The sequence below is a fragment of the Podarcis bocagei genome, assembly GCF_964188305.1.
Source record: "Podarcis bocagei genome assembly, chromosome: 10".
In the NCBI taxonomy this organism is placed as follows: domain Eukaryota; kingdom Metazoa; phylum Chordata; class Lepidosauria; order Squamata; family Lacertidae; genus Podarcis; species Podarcis bocagei.
The window spans coordinates 58436739-58463671 of record NC_138135.1 but is presented as its reverse complement, the minus strand read 5'-3'; the positions used below and the strand labels follow the sequence as shown (position 1 = coordinate 58463671).

Below are 26933 nucleotides of genomic sequence, written 5' to 3'. Positions count from 1 at the left end.
GGAGCTCACCCCGCCGCGGGGATTCGAACTGCCGACCATGCGATCGGCAAGTCCTAGGCGCTGAGGTTTTACCCACAGCGCCACCCTTACACCCTTACAATTACAATTTATATACTACCCTTTATCAAAAGATCCCAGGGGGGTGTACAATATCAAAAACATATCAATGATAAAAACATAATAAAACACATCCTGACAGGCAGCCTAATAATAAAATAGTCATCATAATAACACTCTTCTCTCCCACACTTCCACAGGTTATTATTTAATAACCGTAGGCCTGGGTAAAGAGGGATGTTTTTGTCTGGAGCCTAAAAACATGCAATGGTGGTGCCAGGCGAGCCTCTCTGGGGAGAGCATTCCCCAATCGGGGAGCCTGCTCTCTTGCTGCCAGCCTCTGAACCTCTCCAGGATGGGGAACATAGAGAAGGGCCTCAAATGACAAGAGCAGGGTCTGGGGCGGTTCGTTTGGGGAGAGGCGATCCTTAAGGTACAGTAGTACTTCGGGTTACAGACGCTTCAGGTTACAGACGCTTCAGGTTACAGACTCTGCTAACCCAGAAATAGTACCTCAGGTTAAGAACTTTTCTTTAGGATGAGAACAGAAATCATGCAGTGGTGGCTCGGTGGCAGCAGGGCGCCCCATTAGCTAAAGTGGTGTCTCAGGTTAAGAACAGTTTCAGGTTAAGAACAGACCTCGGGAACGAATTAAGTTCTTAACCCGAGGCACCACTGTACTGGGGTCCTGAGCCATGTAAAGCTTTCTAGGCCAACACCAGCACTTTGAAGTGGGCCTGGAATCTAATCGGCAGCCAGTACAGTTGTACCAGGATTGGTGTTTTATGTCTTTCCTGTTGCATCTTCCCCCTCTGGGTATCAAGCAGACTGTGTAGTTTGCCACAGCAACCAACCTAAGGCAGTAAGTAACATCTACTCAGTTTGGTGTCATGAGGTTTTATATGTACACTTTATAGTGGGTTGAGAGAATGCTGGCAATTCTTCTCCTGAAATGTCAGGCACGCATGTGAACCTTTCCACTTCAGATGAATACTGTACACATAAATCAGTCAGTGTTTATCTTCAGTGTTCTCTGCAGTGCAGGTCGAAATTGCTTCCCAAGAAAACATGGTATCAGGAGAGCAACTCGTAAGTATTTTTTTAAGGTTTACTATCTCAGGAAGAACAATGTAACTTCAGTATCTGAATGCACCTCACCGTTGAGTGCCACTCATAAGTGCTCTAAATAATAAAAAAATGGAACTGCTGACATTTTAAGCTAGGTAGCTAATGTGGTGTGGTGCATAGCAGATCACCACTGCTTTGGTTTTCTTACTTGTGCCCTTAGTAGTGTTTTGTCAAGTAGATATTCAGCAGTTGTAGCTTTTCCTGGCATGGAGAAGCAGTGATGGGGAAACAGAAGCCCTATTAGTTGCAACCCTAGTGGCTAAGGTTGGAACAGCCTAGAGCAGGCTTAGGCAAACTCGGCCCTCCAGATGTTTTCGGCCTACAACTCCCATGATCCCTAGCTAACAGGACCAGTGGTCAGGGATGATGGGAATTGTAGTCCCAAAACATCTGGAGGGCCGAGTTTGCCTATGCCTGGCTTAGAGTTAATCTGAACAAGACTTGTGAACCTCACTGGATCACCTTTGCCAAGTCTTCCTTACATAGCAGAGATAATGTGGAGATAATTTAAGATTAGGATATACAGTAGTCTGCTGAGAAGTGTTGGACTCTCTTTGGAGAATCAGATGTAGGATGTCAGGATAGGCAGAGCAAGCGAGCAGAAAAACTGGTAAAGGGGGAAGGTATTCAGAGCAAAATACAGTTGGCTGTTAGTTTATCCTCTTCATGCATCATTTTTATTTTAAAGAGAGATTTGCTGTTTGGAGACTGGTGTCAGTAAGACCATGGCAGCCGCTTTAGTCTAAGTCATGCTTTATTCAGAGGGTAAGAGAACAATATGCCTCCCGATATTTGCTTTTGGGAGTCTTGGGGCAGATCAGGAAACATGAGTGTCTGCAGCCATTTTCAGGCTGGTTCCCCAGCTGCGTTCTTGTAATGCAAACAAGGCGAGGAAACATGATGTCAGAAGCAGATCCCTACTGCAATAACTTACCCTGCAAGGGGGGGGGGGAGATAGAAGCTCACGCCGTTCTCCATGAACGTAGCTTTTCACAGTAACTAGTATTTAGGTAGCAGGTGGCCTCATAATATCACCTTAGTTAAACTTCTTACTCTGCTGCCTGCAGTCTCTGTTAGAACAGTAGAGTTGAGTGTAGTGGTCACAAGTACTTGGCTCCCCGGGGCAAGACTTGATGACTTCAAATTCTATTCAGGTTGCAGACAATAAGTAGGTTCACTTTTAATTGACCTTCAGGGGTTGCAGTGGGCTCTGCTGCCAAGCATTTGCACGTCCTTGCCAAGTCCTGTGGTTAACAAGGTTCTCCAACTCATTGAGCAGTTGCCACTGCGTGTGTCTCCTTCCACTTATCCCAGTCCTGTTTCAACTGTTGATCATTCCACCCCTTTAGGAGGACGAGGGGAAGAGGGGGGAAATTAGGGTTACAACAAAAATCAAGGGCATATTTTTATTTCCCTGTTTCAAATCACTTTCCAAAAGCCTTTTAACATACAGAGCAATGGAATAAAGCTTTTTTTAAGGAGAGTTTTTGGTAATCCAAGCAAACGAATCAAGCGAAGTTGCCTCTTTATTTATAATGGCTTCATTCTCTTGGCATCTCTTTTATCTGAACAAAGACGGATTGCTTAAAACCACAAAGCCAAGCCCCGATTTTGGCTTGAACAGTGGGGCCACGACCATAGTCACTTATTACACATTAGCTTTTTCAAATTAGCATCAGCTTCCAATCCATAAAATCCTTCCCATAATGAATGCCTGCATAATGGTTGAGATCCTGCTGATAAGTAAAGACAAATGAGATCTGCAACAAAATGTTGTGATGTGCTATTTCCACCTCCTTATATTGGAGTATTCTTGTTCATGGTTCCAGCCATCCACATCCTCCTTCAGCAAGCCATTCCATACTCAAATCACTACCCCCTTTTCCATTTTTATCTTCCTCAATGGTTTGCCTTTTCCAGATTTTCTTTGTATTTCTGCAAATCCTGGGGTTCCCCTGAGCATGCTGATGCTTTCATTTCCTTCTCAATGGTCTCATTTTGCCTTCATTTCTCTTGGCACTCATCACCTGATTTTGCTATTAAAGACAGCGGGAGGCCATTTCTTGCAAATATTTCCCATGATATTTGTTAGCTCGCTTACCCATATTCGCCACCACTGTCTAAAATAAAGAAGACACCCAACTTTTGCAAAAAATTAACCTCTGTTCGCCCAGGAAGCCATTAATACCTTAGATGACCAGGTGATTAGCTGGTTTTAAACTTGCAATGGCAATAGTCAATTTAAACCAAGTAGGTAGTGATCATTATGGATTCATTAGAATGTGACAGTGTAATTTTTTTTATGTGGCATTATTCACTGAATTAGCTCTTCATAACTCTCAATGGAAGGACTACCTTCTGTTTAGTAATTAGTGCTTGAGAAAGTCAGTCTTTCACTCCCCTGTGTTCTTGCTCGCCATCTGGAATCCCACTAAATAACTTAGACCTGTGAAATATTTTTTGTTTCTTATTTATTCCATCATACTCCAGTGTCTTCCCTCAGTGCTTCCCTCAACACAGCTCAGACTGATCTATGTTGCGTCTTGACCCTGAAGGGCTGGAGAGCTATTTGCATACAATCTCCCATATGTAATTTAAATAATGCTGCTTGATTATGGCCAACCAAACTGGGGTGTGTGTGTGTGTGTGTGTGTGTGTGTGTGTGTGGTGCTTTAGAATGCTTATGGTTTGTGACTTTTTGTTAGAAAGAGTCTAACATCTCTTGCAGTCTTTGTATCCATGCCGGGTTATATTAATACCTAGAACATTGGTAGGAAAACTAAGGCCTGGGGGCCGGATCCGGCTCAATCGCCTTCTAAATCCAGCCCGCGGACGTTCCGGGAATCAGCATGTTTTTACATGAGTAGAACGTGTCCTTTTATTTAAAATGCACCTCTGGGTTATTTGTGGGGCCTGTCTGGTGTTTTTACATTACAGTGGTACCTCGTAAGACGAACGCCTCGCAAGACGGAAAACCCGCTAGACGAAAGGGTTTTCCGTTTTGGAGGCGCTTCGCAAGACGAATTTCCCTATGGGCTTGCTTCGCAAGACGAAAGCCCATAGGGAAATATCCGGGACAGCGGGGAAGCGCAGCGTGTCTTCCCCACTGTCCTCGGACCTCCTCCGAAGCCGGGCGGTGGGGCGGGAACGCCTCCTCCCGCCGCCGCCGGGCTTCGGAACGATGCTCCGAAGCCGGGCGGTGGGGCGGGAACGCCTCCTCCCGCCGCCGCCGGGCTTCGGAACGATGCTCCGAAGCCGGGCGGTGGGGAGGGAACACCTGCCCCCGCCGCCCGGCTTCGGCGCATCGTTCTGAAGCCGGGCGGCGGGGAGGGAACACCTTCTGAAGGCGGGCGGGGGGCAAAAGTCTTTGCTCCCCCCTGCCTGCCTGTCTTGGAGGGCTTTTGAAGGCAGGCGGGGGGGAGCATAGACTTTCGCCCCCGCCCGCCTTCAGAAGAGGTCCAGGACCTCTTCTGAAGGCAGGCGGGGGGCAAAAGTCTTTGTCCCCCCTGCCTGCCTTCCCAGGGGCTTTTAAATCGCCCCGGACAGCGGAGAAGTCCTCCGCTGTCCCGGGGCGATTTTAAAATGCCGCCCGCCAGCATTTTAAGATCGCCCGGACAGCGGAGAAGTCCTCCGCTGTCCCGGGGTTTTTTTAAATGCTGGGGGTGGGAAGAAAAGCCCTTGCCCCCCCCCCAGCCTTCAGAAGAGGTCCGGGGTCTGAAGGCGGTTTCCCTAGGAACGCATTAATTGATTTTCAATGCATTCCTATGGGAAACCGTGCATCGCAAGACGAAAAACTCGCAAGACGAAGAGACTTGCGGAACGAATTAATTTCGTCTTGCGAGGCACCACTGTAATAGAATGTGTGTTTTTATTTAAAATGCATCTCTAGGTTATTTGCGGGGCATAGGAATTTGTTCAATTCTCCCCCCCCCCAAAATAATAATAATAATATAGACCCACAAGGTCTGAGGGACAGTGGACCGGCCCCCTGCTGAAAAAGTTTGCTGACCCCTGACCTAGAATATGGGACTTTGGCTAGTTGAGATGCTCCAGGGCACATGCAGAGTTTGGGTTCTTCTCTTATTTCAGTATTAGAGAGTGTTGCATGCAGATTACGCACACAGAACAATCTGTCGTTGGAATCAATGAAGCAGCTCCTGTTTACTCAAAACTCCACAGCTGCAATCTACAATTTGTCAGGCCCTGGCAGGATTTTGGATGGTGACTGAAGTCTAACATGCCGTGAGTCTATGAAGTCATTGGACCAGTGAGTTTAAGCCTACCACAGAAGGCAAAAGTATTACATTACTTATGATAATAACTTATTACTTAATAATTATTATATTACAAAAGATCTCACAGAAAAACAAAACAAGAGCAAATGTCTGATTATTGTTATTAATCCTTCTACTTAAACAACAACAACAACAACACATGATGGAACAGAATATTTTTCTTTGGCAACCTCAATTTGCTAGTTGTCGTGATTCCCTGTTTGTAGCAACAGTTTGTTGCTATGGAAATCAGTTTGTTAAAACATTCATTTGTGGATCTTGATAGAGGAACTTAAAGTTTTCAATATTTTCATATTGAAATTTTTTTTTGGGGGGGGGACTCTTCCCTTAAGGAACATACATTTTAAAATAAAATATATTAATCAATTGAGTTAGTGTTTCAATTGCAACTGGAAAACTGCAACCTAGTTGAAATCTTTGGTTGGCTATCTTAGAGATATATTTTCTTCAACAACAAAAAAGCCAGCTTCATTCCATTGCTTCATCTGTAAAAGTTTGTTGACTTAGCCTCATCTGGAGAAAATGTTTTGAGATAACAGTACAAGGCCTAGTTCAAATAAATTAAAAAATTGTCCAGTAGCACCTTAGAGACCAATTTTTTTATTTATTTCGACTGAGCCAGACCAACACGGCTACCTACCTGAATCTAAAGGCCTAGTTCAGACAATCAGTTAAAACAGGGTTTCCGAAACTGGGGTCTCCAGCTGTTTTCAGACTACAATTCCCGTCATCCTTAGCTAGCAAGAACAGGGGTCAGGGATGATGGTAATTGTAGTCCAAAAGCAGCTGGAGACCCAAGTTTGGGGAACCCTGACTTAAAACTAAACCATGGATTTAGGTGATTAAGGAGAAGTTGCGGGCAAGTGGCTCATGCACTCTCTCTTATTGTTCCTTATTGGCTTCAACTAACTTTAATGGAAGCAAGCTACCGTTCTCTAGGTTTGGACATAAAGTGGAGCTCTCTTTTGTTTTAAAGTGAAATAAGAAAATCTTACTCTCCTCATGCACAAAAGAATTGGGTGAGGAGAGATGAAATACGAGAGCTTGAAGCTTGCCACAGCTTCTTCCAGATTCCCTAAAACCATGGGCTCTAGATGCCCTCAGTGGCGTAGCGGGGGGGGTGCCAGGGGTGCCGGCCGCACCGGGCGCAACATCTGGGGGGGCGCGCTCGCTGCCTCCGGAGTCGCCGAAGAGCCTCGGGCGCAGGCTGTAGCGGAGCCGCATGTTTCGCGGAACCGACGAGCTGTGCGCGCGTCCGGGCTGAAGGCGCCCGGCAGGCAGCGGCTCTCAGCGCTCGCCGCGGAGGACGCGCCAGGCAGCCCCTCCTCACAGCCCCGCCTCCGCCGGTGCTGCTGCAGCTGCTGGGCCATGTTGCATTTTCCTCGCCTCTCTGCCCCCCTCCTCCTCCGGGCAAGCGGCGTCGTTTGGGCGGCAGCGCCAGCGGCAACTCGCAGGTTAGGGGTTAGGGGGGGCGCAAATTACTTGCCTTGCCCCGGGTTAGGGGGCGCAAATTACTTGCGTTGCCCCGGGTGCTGACAACTCACGCTACGCCGCTGGATGCCCTTGCCTGTTTTGAGATCTTTTTGGCCAATGTAATTGGGGAACGTTTCAACTTCTATGGAATGCAAAATCTGCACAAATTTTATTGGAAAGATCTGTGAACAGGAAGGATTCCCATCTCCAGCTTGTAAATCCTTATGGCAAAAGGCGATGTTCTATTCTGACATAATGTTTTTCAGATGGATGTCTGCATTATCAGTTTAATATGCAAAGACTCTGCTCAGCTCATATAACTTTTATTTATAAGAGCAGACTTTAAGATGTGGGAGTGAGGAGGGAACTTATTAAAAACACACAGCAACACAGCAATTTCTGATTTTCAGAGCTGAGTGCTTTGAATGTCTATGTGTTGGACTGAGGGAAGAAGAGACAAGCCCAACTCCTTTACCTGGTACCCAACAGAAGTTGCCACACTATAATTCCTATCAACCCTCTTCATTGGTGATGCTGTATGTGGAAGGTGGGAATTGTCCCAAACCGATGGAGGGCACTATATTGAGGAAGTCTGCCATGAATCAGACAGCTTCTGAGGGAATTAAGACATCTTACCTTACTCCTGGGACGTGGGTGGCGCTGTGGGCTAAACCACAGAGCCTAGGACTTGCCGATCGGAAGGTTGGCGGTTCAAATCCCCACAACAGGGTGAGCTCCCGTTGCTTGGTCCCTGCTCCTGCCAACCTAGCAGTTTGAAAGGGCATCAAAGGGCAAGTAGATAAATAGGTACCGCTCCAGCAGGAAGGTAAACGGTGTTTCCGTGTGCTGCTCTGGTTCGCCAGAAGCGGCTTAGTCATGCTGGCCACATGACCCGGAAGCTGTACGCCGGCTCCCTCGGCCAATAAAGTGAGATGAGCGCCGCAACCCCAGAGTCGGTCACGACTGGACCTAATGGTCAGGGGTCTCTTTACCTTTACCTTTACCTTTACCTTTACCTTTACCTTACTCCTTGCCATAGTCTCAAGGGTTTGCCCCATATCAGGCAGAGTAAGGCAGCAGCACCATGTAGCAAATGCCTTGAGACAGGGGGCTGTCAACATTCCCCATCCTCTCTAAGCTATTCTGCTGCCCCCAGGTCCGGTAGAGAATACTGTCCCATGACCAGTGTGTTCAGTGGCACGCGGTGAAATTTTTCATAAGGGAACAGTTAGGGCCAGAGGCAAGGGAGAGTGGGGAAAATGTTGCATGCGTCAGCATTGCGACTCTGTCCCTAAGCTGAGCAGAAACTTCCTGGGCTTCGGGAAGGAGGTGCCAGGGGAACATTTAGGGCACTAACCTAGTTCCCCAAATCCACTGACCACACACCGCTGAGTGTGTTCAGTCTCCAGTCTGGTTGGATACTATATGTGGACTAGGGGGTTCTCCATCTCAGGGGGCAATATGCCTTAAGTCAGTCCTTCTTGGTCAGGAAACAGTTATGATTATGAGTGAAGTGAGAAGTTTACACCTCGAGTCAAGGAACATTATTAAGAGAAATGTGCTATGTTTGGCTGATCTTTGCTTCTCTTTTATGTTGCCAAATCATATGTATTTTAGCCCCCGACTGAAATACTTCTCAAATGCCCAGCGTTGTGTGTGTTTGTCCATACAGACTAAATATGCACATGTGCACTTATAAATGTCATGACCTTTTGACATACTGTACTGCTGGTCACACTCCCATACAGTGCCCTTGGCAAGTATGTTGGGGATCGGATTGGCATGCTTGGGTGGTGAGGAAAGTTTTGGATTTTAGAAACGCCAGGTGTCTGTGAGTCATATAAAACTGGCTTTCTCTAGAGCCCAGCCAAAGGTATCATTGCTATAAAAAGACAAAATCAACATGTTTTCACTAGAAAATGTTCCTTTGGCTATTTGTAGTGGTGACGTTTAAGGAAACTTCCACTGGCTTCTTCTAAACTTGTCTGTTGGCCTCAAAGGGAAATACTGTGTCTGGATCTTGGCATTCAAAAAAGAGGAATGTTTGAGTCGTTTTAAAAAATGCACTTTTCTCTCTCCATGCAAAAGCTCTGTTAATTATTTTTTTTAAAAAATGTAATGTGCTTTTTGCTTGTGACTTTAAAAAAGAATCAAGGAAATGTTACACTCTTTACCATATGTTAAGTGATGAAATCTGCAGAGTGCTGTAAAAATGTGTTAGTTTCGTTTCTATACGCAGATGCCAGCAGTGCATGATTTTCTCTTTAAGGTCATTAAGAACTTCCTGCGCTTCTGGTTTATCACTGTAGCACCCAGCTGTGAATGTGAGATGCTTTTCAGGAAAGATGAATATCTGTATTGCCCAGGTTACTCCAAAAGTTGCTATAGGGTGTACAATCCCCATTTTTCTTGTCCTTCTAATAGCCTGTAGGGTTCCAGGTAAGATCTGGTGGGAAGCAGTCTGTAGCAGAGGATGACTAGCAACAGGCTGTAGGTCTTGGATGCTAGTAAGTCCTAATGAATACTGGATACCACAAGCTTTGGGAGAATTCTCAGGGCTAGCAAGAGTTTATCCTACAAAGTCCCAAGCATAATCCTATGCATATTTACTCAGCAGTTAAGTACCTTTTTTGTAATGTACACAACATCTCCTTTCCCCCCCTACGTAGTTACTACTTCTTGTTTCTTCTTTTTTGTGTCTTATCTTATTCTGTGCACTTGTAATTTCATATTTTTTTATTTTTCAATAAAGAATATAAAATATAATTATCGCAAAAGAGTCCCATGGTCTTCCATTGGATTTATTTCCATGCAAGTGTGCATGGGATTTCACTTTGAGTTCTAATATCCTGAAGTAGATCAATGGATCTTGACCAGAGCTGTGTCTCTCAAGAGAAGTTACAAGAAATTTGAAGAAGTGGAGCTCCGGTGTGGAGTCTCATATTATAGCTCAAACAGGGTTCGAAATAGCAGAGGAACCTACAATCGTAGATTTTGCTTCTCTCTACAGATGTGCTCTACAGATGTTCAACAGAGGCATGATGGTAGGGATGGGGCCAATGGTTGGAAGCCACTGTTGGAACCCTTGTTGTTGATGTCGGATAATGCCTGAATAGAACTCAATTAACTATGGAATGGCCTGCTTCCACTTAGCACTGCCTTTCCTTCATGCTGACATTTCTAAAACGATGAGTTTCTCATCATTTGGCCTGTTTTTGAAGCCACCTGCTTTTCAGACCTTGAAAGAAGGCAAAAATAATTAATGCTTCTTTTCCACTTCCCATAATATCTTTTGGAGTTCACGCTTAATCATCACTCTTACCTTCAGTTTGTGAGGCTATTTGTGATAGCATTTGGCTTCTTTTTAAAGCTGCATGTCTATTTTTGAGCCATGATTCATTCTTCGGTTAGATGCCGCCCAACTCTAGGGGGAGGGTTTTAAAGTTACTGTAACTTTCACCCGCCCCCAATATTAGGGATTATCAGCTGCCGCCGGAAACTACTGGTGCTTTCATGACTTCCGCACCCAGAATGCCTCACTCGAGAAGGACCCCCCCCCCCATCGGTCCTTTCTAGAGTGAGACAGGGAGGTGGAGGCAGGGCTTCTCTCCTAAAGCACCATCACAATGAAGAGAAGAGGCACAGCAGAGACAAGGGAGATGCAAAAAAGGGGTTTCAGCAGTGCAATATCTTGTGCCAGCCCTAAATTAAGAAGGCTGATCGCCGAAGAATTGATGCTTTTGAATTATGGTGCTGGAGGAGACTCTTGAGAGTCCCATGGACTGCAAGAAGATCAAACCTATCCATTCTTAAGGAAATCAGCCCTGAGTGCTCACTGGAAGAACAGATCCTGAAGCTGAGGCTCCAATACTTTGGTCATATCATGAGAAGAGAAGACTCCCTGGAAAAGACCCTGATGTTGGGAAAGATGGAGGGCATAAGGAGAAGGGGACGACAGAGGATGAGATGGTTGGACAGTGTTCTCAAAGCTACCAGCATGAGTTTGACTAAACTGTGGGAGGCAGTGGAAGACAGGAGTGCCTGGCATGCTCTGGTCCATGGGGTTGGACACGACTAAATGACTAAACAACAACAACAACAAGGTGACAGGTGACATTTCTCTCCAAAGCAATCAGGCTTTTTGCAAGCATTGCCTTCAGGAACTTGCAGCACTTTGACGGGGTTTGTAACTACTTAAAAGGAAGGGGAGTAAAAAACAAAACACACAGCATCTTTTATTTTTGAACATAACAGTCTTATGATAACTGTTTGTGTTGACTTTCTCAAATGATGTTCTTTTCCCACATTTCTGATGATAGGTTTGGTAACAAGCAACAAAACATCTACATAACCTTTATAGTTGTGTGTAGCAGCAGCAAAGAGAGAACTCTGGGAGATGGGAAGAAAGCTAAAATGGCCACATCTTATTAACTGCACTTAATAAACCTAAATCTTAAATAATTGATTTCTCTCAGGCATATATAAAGGCCATATATATATTATTTATTTTGTGGTGTTACTTGGAAATAAGATTTAATTTAGATCGCTGGCATAAAACATGGCCTTTCTCAAAATGCATTGGCTTATGTATTGTCAAAAATACTGAAGTAATCTGCTGAACGTGTGACTGTTTATTTCCCAGATGTTCTACGTATAGCGCTGTTGTGTGTGTTAACGTTTCATTTAACTGTTCTCTAGTGATTCTTTTTGTTTATCTCTCTGTTTAGGCACGGAGGAAGGAGGTCTTTATCCAGGAGCGGTATGGGAGATTTAATCTTAGTGACCCATTTCTGGCTCTGCAGCGAGACTATGAGTCAGGTGCTGGTGATAAAGACAAGAAGTCCATTTGTACCAACCCACTCTCCATCTTAGAAGCTGTTATGGCTCACTGCAGAAAAATGCAAGAGAGAATGGCAGCTCAGTTGGTTGCTGCTGAAAACAGACAAAAGAAGGTACCACATCAACTCCCCCCCCCCTTTGACTTGCTCTTTCGTTCCCCCCTTTTTTTGTTTGCTCACCACATCTCCAAAAGAATGTATTCCCTCTCATTTTTATGACTTAAAATAATTAGAAATCAATTTTGTGTGTGTGTGTGATTCTAGAGTGGCCGTATTATTTGTATTTTATCATTAGTGACACATTTCTGGTGGATAGTTTTCAATTATTACAACGGAAGAATATTCCTCTTTACATAATAATAAGAGCATCCCTTCTGGGTTTTGGAACGTCTTTCCCAGAACACCAGGGATGCCATGGGCTCTGTCAGCTTACCTGTGTCTTTGGTCATCAGGAGAACCAGGTCCTCATCATCCAGGGGCCCAGCATGACAACTGGATACAGTCCTGAGGCTAAAGAATGGCCATTCTGAAGAAATGCAAACCTTCAGCGAGGGCTGCAACATTTAATTGATCAATTGGTTAGATCATGGGTAGCAGATGTGGTGCCTTCCCAGTGTTGGGTGGACTACAGCTCACATCAGCCCCAGCCTACGTGGCCAATGATCAGGAAAAAGGGGAGTTGTAATCCGACAAATATTTGGAGGGCACTATGTAGGGTACTCCTGTTTTAGATCAATTGGTTAGTGTCAGGGACTGGGCAGAGGAGGAATGGTAGCAAGCCCTATACGGCCTAGGACCCTCGTACCTACAGGACTGCCTCTCCTGGTATGTCCCATGGAGGACCTTATGGTCTTCAAACAAAAACATCTTGGAGGTTCCGGGCCACAGGGAGGTTAGGCTGGCCTCAAGCAGAGCCAGGGCTTTTTCGGCTGTGGCTCCAATCTGGTGGAACGCTCTGTCACAAGAGACTACGGCCATGCAGGACGTGACATCTTTTCTCAGGGCCTGCAAGACAGAGCTGTTCCACCAGTCCTTTGGCCTGACCCCCTCCTTTGGCAATCCTCACAGAACTCTAGCCCAATGGTTGCCATTAATTTGATTTGAACTGATTTTATAATGAAATGATTTTAGAATGTTGTATTATTTTATTCTTGTTAGCTGCTCTGAGCCCGGCTTCGGCTGGGGAGGGTGGGATATAAATAAAATATTATTATTATTATTATTATTATTATTATTATTATTATTATTATTATTATAGACTGCCTCCCCAGCTTGACCCATCCAGAGAAGAGTAAGAGAGTTCAGAATTACAACAGGGCTTTGAGGGAGGTCACAGCTCAGAGGCAGATGAGGGGGAAAGTTATGAAATAATGGAAAAGGAGCAAGAGGCAGAAGCGGAGCAGCAACTGGCTGGCACGTTGTCACTAGAAAGCATTCCAGACCCACCTTCTCCCAGAACCCGGCGAGCCTTAAAAATAGGAGAGCAAAGAGCTTGAAGACAGAGGGCACTTAGCGTCCCCTGTACAGGAGGTGATGATGATGACAAATAAGGAAGTGGGAGAGAAAGGGGGGGTGGAAATTCGCTCAGGACAACGCCATTATCCAAGAGGCTGTCTTCCAAAGCCTGCCTCTGTGAATATTGAATAAAAAGTGGATGGTAAGAAACTTTTCCTTGTCTTTGTACGTTCCTGGAAACCGGCTGTGGGAGTTGCTTGCAGGCCGCTTGGCAATTAGATGTATTTAATCAGATGAAATGGTGCACCCAGTTAATTGGGTAGCAGATGTAAAAAATGTTTCTTTAAATCAAAGGGCAAGTGCCATCATTAAAAGAGACGTTCTCCCTTCACTTGCACCCAGGAGGGAGTGGCTGTGTTAAGATTATGTCTGATTTTGACGTGTGTGGGTGTCTAAAACTAAACCAAATAAACCTTTATTTTTACTGCGGAAATAATATTTGTGACCAACAGATAGATGAACTGTCTAAACACTCAAAAGATAACTCAATTGAAGTTTCTCTGATCAGATGGCAACCCAACAGAACAAGATCTGAATGTGGGGCAAAGTTGCTAGTTTCCCAAACGTGGCTGAGAGAATACCTTTACTATAAGCTAAGAACTAACAATAGCTCAATATCTCCAATATAGCCGCTGCTGGCTGACAACTCAACGTAATTGGATCAACTGCATGACACCTGAAACCAAACCCTCCTTTGGACTTTATTTACATACATTTTGCCAAGTAATTAAAGATAAACATGCTTCGTACAGTGATTCATACTCTTGGAGACAGATGCATTACAGTATTACTAGGAGGTCAAGTGGCTTGACTTCTTTTTTAACCCTATGATAGAGGGGTAGCCAAACATGGTGTTGTTTGGATGGTTTGGACTCCTATTAAGACCCAGCAAGCATGGTTAATGGTTAGCAGATAATGGGAGCTGTAATCCAACAACATCCAGAGGATATTATGCTGGGTACCCATGTCCTGATGAGTTTCTTCTGATCAGAGAGAGAATACTCATATAGATTTTGTCTAGTTTTGTAGGAGCTGAAGGCAGCACCTCTGAGTCTCAGCTGGCCATGAGAGGCTAGCTTAAGAGAACTAAAGCTGGGTTTGGCAAACAGTTTGATGTTGGGATAGGATTCTGTGTTGACAGGAAGCATGGATAGGCAGTACAAGAAAATCAGAAGGTATGTGTAGGCAAGATGGGATCTAGCGGCCTAGATGGACATGAAAATCTGGGACATGAAGGAACAAATTGGGAGCAGGTTCCATAAAAGTATTGGGGCAAAGAAGTGGAAAGGTAGGTAGCTTAGTCAGGTTGACTCATCTAGAAAACAAACATATTATAAAGCACATATGCAACATGAGGGAACGGCCCGTCCTGCTTCCTTTAGCAGAATCTGCTATAGGGAGCGGATGGCATAATCTGAGATGTACACATCTGGAATCATTTCGAATTTGAATATATTCACAGTAGGGAGAGGTTGAAGGGAGATAACGAACCATTTAGCTAGTTTTATTTATTTATTTATTTGCATTTCTGAGTGGTGTACATTAAAACAGTGCACAGAAAACGAGACAATCAAGCAAAAGAAATGCATCATAGAACCAAACAGTTCCACGTACATTATCTGCTTTATTTATCTTTCAAAACATGTAGTCTACTTTTCCTCTCCAATTAAAAAAAGAGCAGCTTATCCTTAGAGAAGCTGACAAAACCATTTATACCGTTAGTGGTATAAAAATGCCACCAATCCATATATTTTTTAAAATAAATAAATAAAAATAAAATAAAATCTTAAATAACGATACAATAAAAAGTCAGCTGAAAAAGTCAGTTAAAGGTATAGACAAGATAAAATCACACTGCCTATCGAACCCACCACGGCAAAGGCCTCCCTGCCCCTTTCACCTATCTTAACTTTATTTTGTAAACAAATCAAAATAACACCAAAAATAAAAAGTTACCTGCTCTATTTTTATCACCCCTGCTTCCCTCCCAGTCACTACTTTGTCAATTAGACAATCTGTGGAAGGAATTATAATGTGAAAATTGTATATGCTTAACATGGATTAGCATACCCAAGGTAGAAACATATATATATATATTGCCACTCTGGGAAAAGGGGCAAATGTGTTTTCCATCACCCAGCATTATACTTAATTAATGTTTAAAAGAAGGCTGGGTTCTTCTGCGGTTCTGGAAAATATCCTGACAGTGCAAATGCATTCCAATTTGCATGGAGGAGTTTATTATTGCTGTAGCTGCTGTGATTTGGAGTGCAATTAGAATTGGTCATTTTGGGAAACCACCCTGAGGAATGTGAGAGCAGAAATACAACAAATGAATGCATAACCTGGGACTGTTACTTGGCCACTGTCGTGGATATGTGGAGCAGTTGTAGCTATTCAGAGTTCTTCCCCTGAAAAGCACCCCTTGTTTGCCAAGGCAGATAATACACATGGTTCTAAACCACATCTCATTTCTCATTATATTGTGTCATATCTGAATCAGTTACTTGGCTCATATTTTGAGGCCTAGTCAAGAACGTGCGCTTGAGATAACCGCCATGATGCTGTTTCACATGCTCGCTTGTCCTTCATTATCCAAAGTATTTTGCTATTAGCTCTTTCCAGTCGCTAATTCAAGACAATTTAGTGATCGACACTGTAATTCAGTGACTCTGGGGGATGTGTGTTGCTGGATATAAAGCAGAAATATCCTCTTCCAATATTTATCCTGCCACACCATTCTCCTCCCAGATCTTAGAAAATAACGTATTTTTGCTCTATAAGACGCACCAGACCACAAGACGCACCTAGTTTTTGGAGGAGGAAAACAAGAAAAAAAATATTCTGAATCTCAGAAGCCAGAACAGCAAGAGGGATCACTGCGCAGTGAAAGCAGCAATCCCTCTTGCTGTTCTGGCTTCTGGGATAGCTGCGCAGCCTGCATTCGCTCCATAAGACGCACACAAATTTCCCCTTACTTTTTAGGAGGGGAAAAGTGAGTCTTATAGAGCAAAAAATATGGTAAATGAAGAGTTTTAAGATTGCAGATCCAACATGCCATCATTATAGCTAACTTTTATTGACTTGAAGTATAAATCCCTGGAATTTTAGCAAACATTTTCTCGTTTTTCAAGCACATCCAAGCACCAGGCAGTCTGTAGGGTTAGCTTCTTCTCTTTTTTGGATATGCAGTATTATTCCCTTGCTGCTTCACTTTCAGAGTGATTCCTGTTTTACTTATGCTAAGCATAAAAGACGTATTATTCAGAGTGGGTGGGGAGGACAGCAAAGCTGCTGTTAATTCCTTGTTTATAAAGTTTTCGAAGAAACAAAGCAGAAGCTGTCTTATTAGAAAAAGGGAGCGTAGGCAAATAACAACAACATTCTTTGGAGGAGCTGTCCAACAGACTATCAGTTTTCCTCCCTGCTGGAGGGAGGACACAGAATCCTATTGGTGAACAGCAGGCCACTCAGAAGTCACCAGTTCATAATGACTTTCCTTTCGCTAGCAACCAAAGCCAAAATTGAACCACTGACCTAGAGATGAAATGCTCCATCTCCTGTTACCAATCCTCTGGGCCATCTGGTTCCCCAGATTACAGCGTACATGAAATATACTCACCATACAGTATCTTCTTACAACTCTGAAATTAGTATGATTTTAGCATCTAGAGGAATGTAAAACCCTCCCCGCCTCTGTAGTAATCGCAGATGCTGGACTGCAACCATTTTATCTGCTTTCTCTTATCAGCTTACAGACTAACCCTGTGTGCAATTATTTTATAGGGAGAGTGGGGTGGGGGGAGAGGGGATGCCTGTGGTTAGAATGAAGATCACATTTCATTACACTGATTATTACATGCAAATAAGCCCTTCCCCTTACATGTTCTTGAATTGTACAGTGGTACCTTGGGTTACATACGCTTCAGGTTACAGACTCCGCTTACCCAGAAATAGTACCTCGGGTTAAGAACTTTGCTTCAGGACGAGAACAGAAATTGTGCTCCGGCGGCACGGCAGCAGCGGGAGGCCCCATTAGCTAAAGTGGTACCTCAGGTTAAGAACAGTTTCAGGTTAAGAATGAACCTCTGGAATGAATTGAGTACTTAACCCGAGGGACCACTGTATAATGATCCTCAGTCAAGAGTCATAAGTTTGAGCCTTTTCAGTTTCACGGACATCCAGCTCTGAAATTGCTACCGGGCAGGAAACAGGTATTTTTCTCCTTCTAAGAAGGAATAAATCTTGGCCCTATGAGCATGGAAATAGAAGGAACATTCTGTCCTACCTATTTCAGAATTCCAAGTTTGCTGATCGGTATATATGAGCATCAGAGTTTCTGGTACACTGTAGTTGCTGATCCATGTTCAGCATGCTGGTGATGTTATTTGGCACCCTAAAGTCTTGATGAGACTTTAGCTAGCATTCTCTAGTCCCACTCATTCCTTTCGGCATGGCCGTCTCCCAATACACATACACTTGCCCTCATTTTGTTTTTGTTCACAGATGACTTCTCATAGAATTGTTGAGTTGGACCCAAGAGTCATCTAGTCCAATCCCCTGCAATGCAGTTATCCTGTCCCTGAGGTGGGATTGAACCACCAACCTTTTGGTTAACAGCCAGATGCACAAATCCATTGAGCCACCTGTGCGTGATGCTTTTGATTCTTGCAAATAGGGAAAGTTCTTGATTAAAGTTCTTGTGGGATGTCTGATACAGATGATTTTGTTGAAATTATGGTACCCTTTAAAAAAATACTCAAATGAACAACACTCTGATGACTGGCACCCACCAATCACACATATAGGTTTAATAGTCAATCCCTTTTCCTAGGGAACTCTGGGAATAGTAGCCTTGTGAGGGGAAATAGGGTCAGCTCCCTTACTACTACACAAACTAGACTTTTCAGTATTCTTTGAGGGAAGCCATGTCTGTTTGAAGTTACATAATACTGCTTTGTGTATATATATACTGCAGATGAGTCCATTGACACTGTGTCAGTTGCGAAAAGCATAGTTCTGATATTTGCTGAAACAAAGTAGTTGTTCCCATTAACAATAAACAAAAAGTGAGCAGTTTATATTTTCCTGTAAAATCAAGACAACAAAATATGAGTTTAGTTTTCATCTGTTTGGAAAACAGAGACACAGCAACATTTTGTCTCAAATAACTTAGCCCAGAAAATGTCTAATTCAGGTCCCATTAAAGATAGTTTTTTATCATTTTAATAACATAAAATACAGCTGATTTCTGTTACTTGAGACTAAAAAAAAAAGGAAAGCCCAACCCTTATGGTAATGAGAATATTGTTCTGCATTTCTTTGTAGCTGGAAATGGAGAAATCGCAGTTGCAAGAGCTCGAAATGGAACATAAGAAGCTATGTGCTCGTCTTGAGGAGGAGCGTGGCAAGAATAAACAAGTTGTATTGATGTTAGTGAAAGAATGTAAACAGCTCTCCAGTCGAATAGTCGAAGAGGCCCAGAAGCTGGAAGATGTCATAGCAAAATTTGAGGAAGAAAAGAAGAAAGCCGGCGAATTGGAGGAATCTCTTGCTGTTGAGAAGCAGCGGAGTGCGCAGATGGAAGCCCAAATGGAAAAGCAGCTTTCTGACTTTGACACCGAAAGGGAGCAACTTCATGCCAGGCTTGGCAGAGAGGAAGCGCACACCTATGACCTCCGAGAAGAGAGGGAGAGGATGAGAAAAATGATTGAGCAGCTGAAAAAGGAGAACGACAGTAAGTTGCACCTTTCCCTCCCGCGTAAGAACAAAGATAGAGGTTCCGCTTCTGTATCTGTCGGAACAGAGGGACCGGCTTTGAGAACGCTTGCCTGCCAGACAGACGCGGCGTTGCTAGATGGTGGAACCGAAAGTGTTAGGAAGTTGCCTTTAACTGTTCCGGTAAAGCCTTCGGCTGTCAACCCTTTGCTCTCTGGCCACACAAAGATGAATGTATGCTCCAATGCAGGCTTTGTGAAGCCAGTCATGGACAGGCATTCTTCTTGCAATGACCTGCTCCTGTCCCCCTCAACTCCCATTCTGACTCAAGGCCAAAGCAGAATTGAGGAGAACGGACCAAATGCAACACCTGACTTAACCAATCTACCTTCTTCCCCCTTCCCAAATAACATTGCACCCTCTCCAGCACCCAGCATAGCACCTCAGAGCTACCTGCAAGCGTCGTCTATGCACTCTCTGCATTCTCCATCCGCCAGCAGTACCGGGCATCAAGGTCTGAATCCACGTGTCCAGGCAGCTAGGTTTAGATTCCAAACCAATGCTAACGACCAAGACCAAAACGGAAACACTACCCAAAGCCCTCCGTCGAGAGACGTGTCGCCCACGAGTCGAGACAACCTAGTTGCCAAGCAGCTAGCTCGGAATACCGTCACCCAGGTCCTGTCAAGATTCACAAGTCCTCAGGGCGCTCCGCCTGGACGGCCGGGAATGTCACATTCGATAGACGTTGGCACGTATCCTCCCCCAGTCGGTAGAATGGGTTTAAAGACTCCCAGTGTGTCGAGGATTGACAGAGGAAACCCTCCGCCCATTCCTCCCAAAAAGCCAGGCCTTTCACAGACTCCATCTCCACCGCACCCACAGCTTAAAGTCCTTATGGATAGTGGTCGCTCCCCTAATATAGGTGCCAAAACTGACAGCAAAACCCTAGTCTCACCTCCTTCCAGTTCACCTCAAGGAATCAGGGTAATAAATGAGGAGGTCATTTCTAAGTCCTCACCTCAGCTGCCACCAAAACCAACACTAGATATATCTGTGGCATCTGCAGGCTGTGCCATACCAGCCATGGCCACGTCTCAGGTGGGTGCCTGGCCTCCCCAATCCCCTGGACTGAACCAACCTGCATGTTCAGAAAGTTCCTTTGTCATTCCCACCACCATTGCCTGTAGCTCCTCCATAAACCCTGTTAGTGCTTCATCCTGTAGACCATGTGATTCAGACAGCCTACTGGTAACAGCATCAGGTAAAGGGATTGTCAATATACTCCTAAACTTGTTGCTACTTTGCCATATTTTTTCCATAGCTTTCCTTTTCCCTAAGCCTGTTCTTTCCCCTTTTTTACTTCTTCCTTAAAGTTGAAATTTCCATGTGCGGTTTCTTTTCAGTTTCAGGGGTATGGGAAATCCATTTCATGGGGCCATAACATAGTTTCCACCACACAAGGAATTTGTGTATTTCCTTCCAAGATGGAAACCCTAAAATCTAGAATAATTTTTAAGGGTGAACTTGATGTTATATGTAGTTTCATGACTCCTCTCCCCTCCCTTCTCTCTCTTTTTTAATCAGGTAAAGCAGAAGATGGGTGTTCATGCTTGTTTAACCATTTACTTCCCGGCTGCTTGTTCACTCAAAGTTGCTCTCCCCCAAACTACTTTTCTCCCCAAAGATATAAAGGGCACAGGCCTCGGTATTTTTTAAATCCATGTCTGGGAAAGAAAGAGTTAAACAGCCCCCCACCCCTTCCCCTCACCAGTCCCATGTTCCATCTTTTATCAGAGGTTTTACCTGATAATAAAAGAGCCTTCAGAGAAAAGACTTCAGGAACTAGACATGATGTGTAGTTTTGCACGCACAGCCACGGGTGAGAGGCTGCAGCCTCGAGCTCATCTAGGAACGAGGATATTCAATTACCTTGAAAATTTCAGTGAACTATTTAAGAACTGCTTCTGTGTTACATTCCTTTAGGGGTTTTGGCCACTCAGCTTTTGAGAGCACTCCAGGAGTGACTTCCCAATGCCTCCCTTGTGAAACCAAAGGACTGGAGCTGATTTTTTTTTATAAAAAAAGATTGGCCCAGTTTTAGCTTTTTTATATGACTGGATATATTTTATTGGCTTTATTTGTGGAGGGTTTTCTCCCCGCCCCTCTAACGCCACTGGATTTGGTTTTTGTGTTCCACAGCCCAGTTGGGTATGGGTCAACAACAAGGTTTTGTGCTAGAAGTGGCAAGGCTTAGTTCATGTTCAGCCCAGGTGTCCTTACTGCCCTGAAGCATTCCTGAAAGACACTGAGGACATCTGAAGTTTTAATTTCCTTCAAATGGGCTTTACATTGAATCCTGCTTCACACTTTGGGCGAGGCCTTAGTAGAATTCTGTGCCTCCATATTTAATGATAGTGGCCATGCCAGAAAGCCTGCCTTCTCTTTGAACAGAGAGTTGGGTTTGGGTCTCCCTTAACACTGACTGTGCCCATCTTAGCTGTGAATGTTAGTTCTCATCCTGAAAAGGACAGCACGTTTCCAGAAAAAACAACTTATGCTAAGACATTGAGGAAGCAGGCCTTTCTTATATATGTCAATAGCGTGGTGATGCATTAGGAAAAAATTAGTCAAAGTGGATTGCATCATTTACCTAAAGCTTCCAAGGTTTATCCTCACTTCACATGCAACTTCTGATATTTGGGGTGCCAAAGCGATAGGCATTCTGGGATCCAAAATGTACTTTCTCTGCTTAAGAATAGCAAGGAGATTTTGAGCTCTGAGGATAAGAATCTAGGGCGTGGGGAGAACAGTGGTCCATGAATGATATGGGGAAGAGTGCCTGGAGTCTCAGACATGCTTAAAGGCAGTAGAGGTGGGTGTTGTGGAGTTGCCCTCCCAGCACTGGTATTGCTGCTTCACGCTTGGGTAGGGTGTCAACAGGGCAACATGTTTGCGCCAGCAGGGATACCACCAGCTGATCCAGTGGTCCAGACAGTGCACTCATGTGACTTCAACCTCACCAGCCCCATCCAGGAACAACTTGGTTGCCAGCTTGACTCCGTAGCTTCATAACACCACATGTACCACCACTGCTTAGAAGATAAGCCTTTGTCCATAGAAACATAGTTAGAAGGGACCACAAGGGTCATCTAGTCCAACCGCCCGCAATGCAGGGATCTTTCCCCCAACACGGGGCTCGAACCCACAACCCTGAGATTAAGAGTCTCGTGCTCTACCGACTGAGCTACCCAGAGTGCCTTGCAATCTCTAAAATCACTCAGGACCACATGTAATTAAACCTTGCCACCATTTTAGAAGTATTGTAAGACATTTCTGTATGGACTGGATTTTGGACATTGGATTCGAGCTGTTGAAGGATTTTATTTTCAGCATTTGGTAAGCAGTTTTGCTTGTTGTTTTTTTAAACAAAATTCGTGGGATTTAAAAAATATTTTATGTTTATTTTTATATTTTTTATTTTTGTAGGACTAATAGTCAAACACATGCCTTGCATGTAGAAGATCCCAGATTCAATCCCTGAATTGATCTAAGTAGGACTGGGGGAGACTCCTGTCTGAAACCCTGGGGAGCTATTGCCAGACTGGTTAAACAGTGCTGACCTAGATGAACCAATGGTCTTGACTGGGCACAAGACAACTTCCTATGTATTGTTTATATGTTTCCTTTAAGGAGGAAACATGCTATACATTCAAATAAATAACGTCATGCTTTATTAGAACTGCCTGGCCCTTTGGAGATTGAGATAGGTGGCATGAAGAGTCCCTGAGTGACAATATTCAGCAAAAAAATCCAAATCAAAATGATATTTATGGTTTACAAGCTATTATAACGGAAGTGAGGTACATAGGGTACACAGGGAAGTGTTCTAACGGATGTAGTTAATCACCTTGCGCATTGTATTCCTGTTCCTTCCTTTTTTTCTTTTTTTGTTAAGTGTACTATATTCTGGGGGAACACTGTTCACCACAGTATTCAGGTATCTGAAAAATTCTGGCGAGTGGGCCAGTTATTAGAAATAATAGCAGGCTTACCTTCAGCAAAGTGCAATTAGTACTGTATTTCAGTCTCAAATGGCAAGACTTGACAATCCAATTCCAAATTGTTCATTGAAACTCAGCATGCAGTTCTTAACGTTTAATTAAATGCCAAGTGCTGGTCGATTGAATATACATTTGTTAATCATGTTGAAAAGAACCACCGGGTGTATTAGAAAGCTGTTCAAAAATTGATTTGGATTCTGGTTGCAGTAGGCTTTTCACATTTCATAACAGACAGTGAATGCAAAAGGTATTTATCTGGGAATTCACCTCCCACTTTTTGATGATAAAATCAAACTCAAGGCAACTTTAAGTTTGCTTTGGTTCGATATAACTTGGAGACAGTAACCTAACTGTTCCTCTTTTTCAATCAATAATAAAATGGTTCACCCATTAACTAGGGATCTGGTCTTATGGGGCAGCAATGTTTTATTGTCCTAGTAACATATCACTCTTTCCTGTAATGATGTATTCTCATTCCACAAAAGACTACAGTAATTATTATAGTGCCAATAAAAAGAAATTAAAATGCTTAAGGAGCACCTATCATACATCCTATTGGATCAACTTGGCAACACATTTGCTTTTAAATTATTCTTCCCCTTTTTTCTCTTCATTCTAAGTGACATGTTACTGTTGATTCTGTAATTCAATTGGCAATAAATATCTAGGACACTTTTCTGTAGGCAACCTACATTAAAGTAACATAGCTTGCATCTTGGCTGCCTCTAAGAAGCATGTCATCCTTGCAGTAGCATCAACATAGAATCCCCTTCATATGATCCCTTTCTCCATGTGCTTGAGGTATGAGCAAAGACCATGGGAAGCGACCTTAAAACATGTCATACCTTTTGTCCATCTTGCCAATTATCATCTGCTCTGACCACCTGGCTGGGACTCTGCTAGCTGTCTGCCAAGTTACCTGCTACCAGATAATTTTAGCAGGATATGTCAGAGATTGAACATGAGACCATCCACATGCAAAGAATGTGCTCTGTCATTGAGCTATGGCACCTCCCATAGTCTTGTGTGAAGTGAAGCACAAGTATATATGGCTATGGGATAAGACAGAGCTACAGTGAATAAGGATTACAGTGAGGGTTTCAGCCTGTGACTTCCCCAAAGGTACAAGTGTGCCAATATCAGCACAATTGCTGTGTATTCATGTAATTCTGGTTAACGTGAGAATTGTGCATGGTCACAGATAGACAGGACCAAGCTCAAGGACAGTCATCAGGAAAGAATGCAAAAACATTGCCACACGGGCAGTGGCATAGCTAGGGTTGCCAGTGCCCCGGTGGGGTGGGTGGGAGGAAAACAGACAGAGAACGCATGTGCATTTAGCTGCCTAATGGCACCTGCGTCACCCAGGAGATTGTAGCCACAGATATAAGAAAAGAAGAGTTGTTCCATTGTCTAGAAATTTCACTTCCTGGTTTCACGTGGAGAATATTTTTCAATAGACCCCAGCGACAGAAGCACACAGCTATATTGAGGTAGCACTGGGTGTTGAAATTTTGTGCCGCTGACAGTTTTGCGCCCTGTCCCCACGCAATGCCACTGCACATGTGTAAACAGGCCTGAGTGTTTTTACCATGCAATTCAAACGGAAGTTTTAACATGCTGCTGTCACACAGCAGGTTTGTGCAGTACAGCCAGGTCTGAGTTTCAGGTGTATTTATCATGAAAAGTGCTGTGCAATCAATCCAAAGATTTTTCTAAATGTCTAGAGTCCCATGTTGAAGATTCCTAGATCCAATCCACCCCACATACTCGCCATGAGCTCCCCCAAGTTGTGATCATTCAGGGAGCCTGCCAGTTGTCACTTGAGTACAATTGAGCTTGTTCCATAGGTGTTTTAAGTGAGGCTGTGCAATCCTATTTAAGATGGCAGCAGATGTAGCCTACCAGAACTGAGGGTCGCTACCGAGTTGGGTGTTGCTGCCTTTGCTCTTTGTGCCTGATGAACGTGACCAGCTACATTTAGCATGATTCCCATCATAGAGATATCTTAAAAAGTATACATGGAATTAGGCAAGACTGGTTATATCTGCTGCCTGGCCACCTTACCATTACCAAATTCATTCTATATGTCAGTGCAGGTCTCTTGTGTGTCTTCATACTTTTGTCAAGTATGAAATGTCAACTGAGTCCCTATTAGCTGTGGGCCACTTTGTAAGACCTCTGTAAGTAGTCTTCATGATTCAGCTCTCTTAATGCCAACGAATAGCCTTCATGATTCAGCCAATGAATATCAACTGATTTTACAATTCAGACTGGGGGGGGGGGGTTAGCATAAATATTAAAATGGCTCTAAGCAATTGAATTTCCCATGCCCTTGGGATTATCCATTCTTTTTAGATTTGCTCTCATTTATTTATTTATTTATTTAAATCACTTTTCAATCAACATTGTTTTTATTTGGTTCATTCAGATCTGATTCATCTTTTTGTGATGTGGTTTGCTCATAAAGTGAATGGGGTGCAGGAGAGGTTGGTAATAGACTCCGAAATTAATCATCTCCACAATCTGAAGCTGATGCCAGAAGCTGTTTCCCCCCCACCCCTGTTCCTTTCATTCTCCCATCACTGCATGTCCAGCACGCTTTCCCAGATGCTTCATATTTGCTAACTTCTTGCATATGAAACCACAAAGCTTACTCATGTCTCCGAATTTTGTTATGCATTTTCCTGAATGAATACAAACCTGTGGTTCTTCTTGCTTGCCAACTCTTAAAAATCGGTGCCGATTCAATGTTACGTTAACAGTGGGATTTGCATACGAAATATGCAATGCAGTTATTATTGCTTAGTTTGTATATGCTATGTTTTGGAAGGCTTTCTCATGCTCCTGCTTCATATGTTAATCCTACATGGACCTCCTCTTCCAATACTCACACATGCAGTGGTGTGTGTGTGTGATTGCTGCATGCAGTAATCTTCATGTGTGTTTCAGGCTCTTGCCTGGAATTGCTTTCCATGCTGGGACCCTGTTAATTTGTAAAGCAGTTCACCAAGAAGATAAAATTTAAGCTCTGCCGGGAAGGTGAATGCAATATTAATAATATCCAGATCTGCTATAGTGCACAGTAAACCTACTTTATCTAATACCTATATGACTGAAAAGATATTGCACTCATTTAAAAAGCTAAGATGGAATTCAAAACCTTTTTCTGAAAATGGCTTTCGTCTGTGTTTGTAGCCATGGCCAAAAATCTCTTTAACCTTCCCTCTCTACCCACATCTGAACAACAGTTACAAATGGCATCCCAACATTTGATTCCTAAATAAGTGCTAAATCAAGTACTTATTGCTGGAAGCTCCATTTTGTTCCTCCACACTCTCTCTCTACCAGCCTGACACCCAAAGGAAAATAAACCAGATAATCATGATTGTCTAACAGGTCCAGTAAAAGGGCTCCTTGAATTAGGCCTGCGACAGGGTGCATCTTCCTGCCAGTGCTGCTGGACCTGGTTGTTGTTGTTTAGTCGTGTCCGACTCTTCGTGACCCCATGGGCCAGAGCACATCAGGCACTCCTGTCTTCCACTGCCTCCCGCAGCTTGGTCAATCTCATGTTGGTAGCTTCGAGAACACTGTGCAACCATCTCGTCCTCTGTCGTCCACTTCTCCTTGTGCCCTTCATCTTTCCCAACATCAGGGTCTTTTCCAGGGAATCTTCTCATGAAATGGCCAAAGTAATGGAGGCTCAGCTTCAGGATCTGTCCTTCCAGGGAGCACTCGGGGCTGATTTCCTTCAGAACGGGTAGGCTTGATCTTCGTGCAGTCCATGGGACTCTCAAGAGCTCTCAAGACCTGATTAGCTTAACATTATAAACATACACAAATGA

General features: G+C 43.8%; 1 protein-coding gene across 1 annotated transcript in view; it reads left to right on the top strand.

Annotated features, from left to right (window-relative positions):
* The window catches only part of CTTNBP2 (cortactin binding protein 2), a 123009-nt gene that overhangs the window by 27236 nt on the left and 68840 nt on the right, over window positions 1-26933 (top strand). Inside the window, 2 exon segments of the mRNA XM_081211408.1 lie at window positions 11681-11905; window positions 18635-20288. Coding sequence (XP_081067534.1) covers window positions 11681-11905; window positions 18635-20288 — 1879 coding nt within the window.